General features: G+C 40.1%; 1 protein-coding gene across 1 annotated transcript; it reads left to right on the top strand.

Moving 5' to 3' along the window:
• Positions 1-94: 94 nt before the first annotated feature.
• On the top strand, positions 95-2,911 carry JH06_5558 (hypothetical protein; the record flags this gene model as incomplete). The annotated part of the gene is made up of 1 exon (XM_014669387.1): positions 95-2,911. One exon carries the CDS (start codon positions 95-97, stop codon positions 2,909-2,911), a length of 2,817 nt encoding a protein of 938 aa, XP_014524873.1.
• Positions 2,912-3,134: the final 223 nt, after the last annotated feature.

The raw sequence follows: 3,134 nt of genomic DNA, 5'->3' as shown, positions 1-3,134 counted from the left end.
AAATGGAGTGATTGGAGATTTGTCGACTTCATCCACTGTTGACAATTCATATACTGATTTGAAGTACTATGTTGTGACTCTTCCAGGTAAACAAATGCAGACTTCAACAGTAACAAGTCCAGTGACATTCCTTCAATCTGGAAGTAACACGATTGCTATTGCCATTGTTGCTATTGCTGACAGTTACACCACATCCTATTTCGATGCAGTTGTTCGTTTGATGGCATCAGAACAATCAGAATCTCATATCTGGGAATTCACAGCTTCAGCTACTGGAATGTATGGAGCTGCAGTCAATCCATTTGATATGTATTATAGTACCAACATCTATTACTATTCATGTACTGAGAATGCTCTGACTTTGACTCTATCAAACAATCGTCGTGAATGGATCAGTTCTGTTCAAATTCAGAACTATTATTCAGCAATACATAGTGGTAAGCAGGCTAAACAGTTCAAATTGTATGGTCGTAACTTGGGTACAGATGAATGGACACTTCTGAAGGAAGTCACTGGTCTTACTTATTCTACCATAGCTCAGAAGAGAAGAATCTATTTCTCTAACAATACTCCTTACAATCAATTCAAGTTTGAGAACTTTGCTACTGGTGATTCTTCTTCTTGTGATTGGTATGTTCAATCTCTGGATCTGTTTGCTGATAATGTGTTGGCTGATATTCCTAACTTCACTTATGATTCTTCAGTCACTGTATTCAAGTATGTTGAGATGTCTGAAGTGATTCCTCAGAATAATGATTATTACATGAACTTCAGAATCAATCCTTCTCTTCCTGCTGGTATTGTGTTGGATCCTTACACTGGTTGGATCTCAGGTACTGCCACTGCTGAGAGTACTACTCAAACCTACACCATCACTGCTACTAAGATAAGTGGAGGAGATGTGACTGCCACTATCTCTTTCTCAGTTACAATTTGTACAGATGGCAAGAGTCTGATGACTGTTCGTTTTAGAGCTGATAGTTTTCCGGCTGAGAATTCATGGAAGCTGTATCAGGGAAGAGGAACCTCAGGAACTGTTCTTCAATCAGTATCTTCATTCCCTGTATCGAGTGCTTATTACTATGTTGATTTCTGTTTGAATGATGGACTTTATACATTACAAGGATCTGATACCTATGGAGATGGTTGGAGTATAGGAGCTGGTTACACTCTGACTGTTGACTTGGGAGAGATGGAGTTGGATATCATGGAAATGAATAGTGGAACGAAACCGATCTATGTATCAACTGTGTTCTCAACATATTTCCCTTTCCAGATTGAATACACGAATTGGAAGGTGATACAGAGTGATGTGTCAAGTGATTGGAATACTGTCAGTTTCGATGATTCCACTTGGAACACATACAAGGCTGTTGATATTCCTTCCACTTCTTCAATCACAACATATATCCGAAAGAGTTTCACAATGAGTGGATTGAATGATTACCAAGTGTTGAATGTTCGAGTGAAGTATTCTGGAGGAGTGGGTGCCTATGTGAATGGAAATCTGGTTGCTCGATTCAATCTTGAAGATGATTTCGATTCTTTGAGTCTATCGATCACTGATCATGATGCTAGTGTGTTCTCGAAGTTCCATGTGATTCTGGCAACAGCTGGAATTCAAGAGGGCAGTAATGTATTCAGTTTCGAGATTCATCGTCCTTTGAGTGGTTCTTCTTCTGATCCTGTTGTGTTTGATGCTACTGGAGTATTTGGAGTTGAAGATTGTTCTACTGTTGTTGATTCTTATTCTTCACTGGAATCTACTACTCCCACTTCAGGTACTCTTGATGGAATCATGGATCTTGATCCTTTCACTACTGGATTCCTTCCAAACACGATTGGAACCTATATTGAATGGACTGTTGAGAATCTTGTTGGAAGCAAATGGAACTCACTTAACATAGTTGGAGGATCTACAGTCACATCTTGGGGCTTTGATATCATTGCTAACTACAATCCTGATGACACTACCAATGAACCGGTAACAATTTTGAGTGCTATTGATCAGACTGTGACTTCTCGAACAAAGCCTCAGATTGCTGTTCCTGTGGCTCTAGCTGGATTCCGTAGATATCGATGGGAGGTTACTGTGACTGGCACTACAGGAACGACTTTGGGTTCTATTCATACAGCCTACTGTAAGGCTTCAGGAGCTGTGTGTCCTTCAATTGACAACTATCCTTCAGTGGGTGAAAGTCAAATCTCTCCTTCTTCTTGTCCTGAGGGTTACAGTGGATATTCATATCGTGAGTGTTCTGGAGGTGTGTTGGGACCTGTCAAGACTGATAAATGTACTATGAAGCCTCCAGTTAATGCTCGTTACACTCAATCTCTTTATAACTTTGTGATGGGTACACAAGTGACTACAAGAGTTCCTTTGGTAAGAAATCTTGTTGATCGTTGGTACATTGATACTGGAGTGTTCCTTCCTGATGGATTGAGTCTGAATGAGAAGACTGGAGAAATCTCAGGTGTTCCCACAAGTGTACAGGAATTGACAACGTACACTGTATATGCTGAGAATGAATCAGGAGCCACGAGAACAACAGTGTTTATTCAAGTGCGAAAGGGTCAGTGTGTTGCAGAAGGTGTGTTCCCTGTAACTGATGTTGGTAAAGTGGCTGAGTATGATTGTGCTACTCAGGGCAGTTATGTGGGTACTCAGAAACGATCCTGTGTATTGGGAGTTACTGATGGAGAATGGCAGAAGGCTTCCGGATTCTGTATGTCCGTTCCATTGTTGGTTATTGGCGTTGTTATTGTGATAGCGATTGTTGCTATTGTTGTGTTCTTCCTTATGAGAACTGGAAAGAAGGCAAAGGTAGTAGGTGGCGTGAAAGGTAAGAAGTCATCAAAGTCGAGCAAGACAACAGCAAAGAAGGTTTCTGCGAAACAGGTGAAAGTTTAATTGCTTAAGCGGGAGATTGTTTGTTGATAATTATAATTTGGTGATAATGTATTCAAAATGAAGAGTTGATTCCTTACATGTTATAACATCCTAAGTTACAAGATCATGATTGGATTTGATTGAGTTGTTGTAGAGGTGATTGAGTTGGAATGAATAGATGGTTTGAGACAGAGATCAATGAAGTGATATCCAGAACAACAAGGAAGGGATCTGAAGATGCAAT

Source organism: Blastocystis sp. subtype 4 (genome assembly GCF_000743755.1).
Source record: "Blastocystis sp. subtype 4 strain WR1 chromosome Unknown seqid_0600, whole genome shotgun sequence".
NCBI classification, from domain to species: Eukaryota; class Bigyra; order Opalinata; family Blastocystidae; genus Blastocystis; species Blastocystis sp. subtype 4.
Note: the sequence above shows the minus strand (reverse complement) of the source record. Positions and strands in the feature narration are given on the sequence as shown.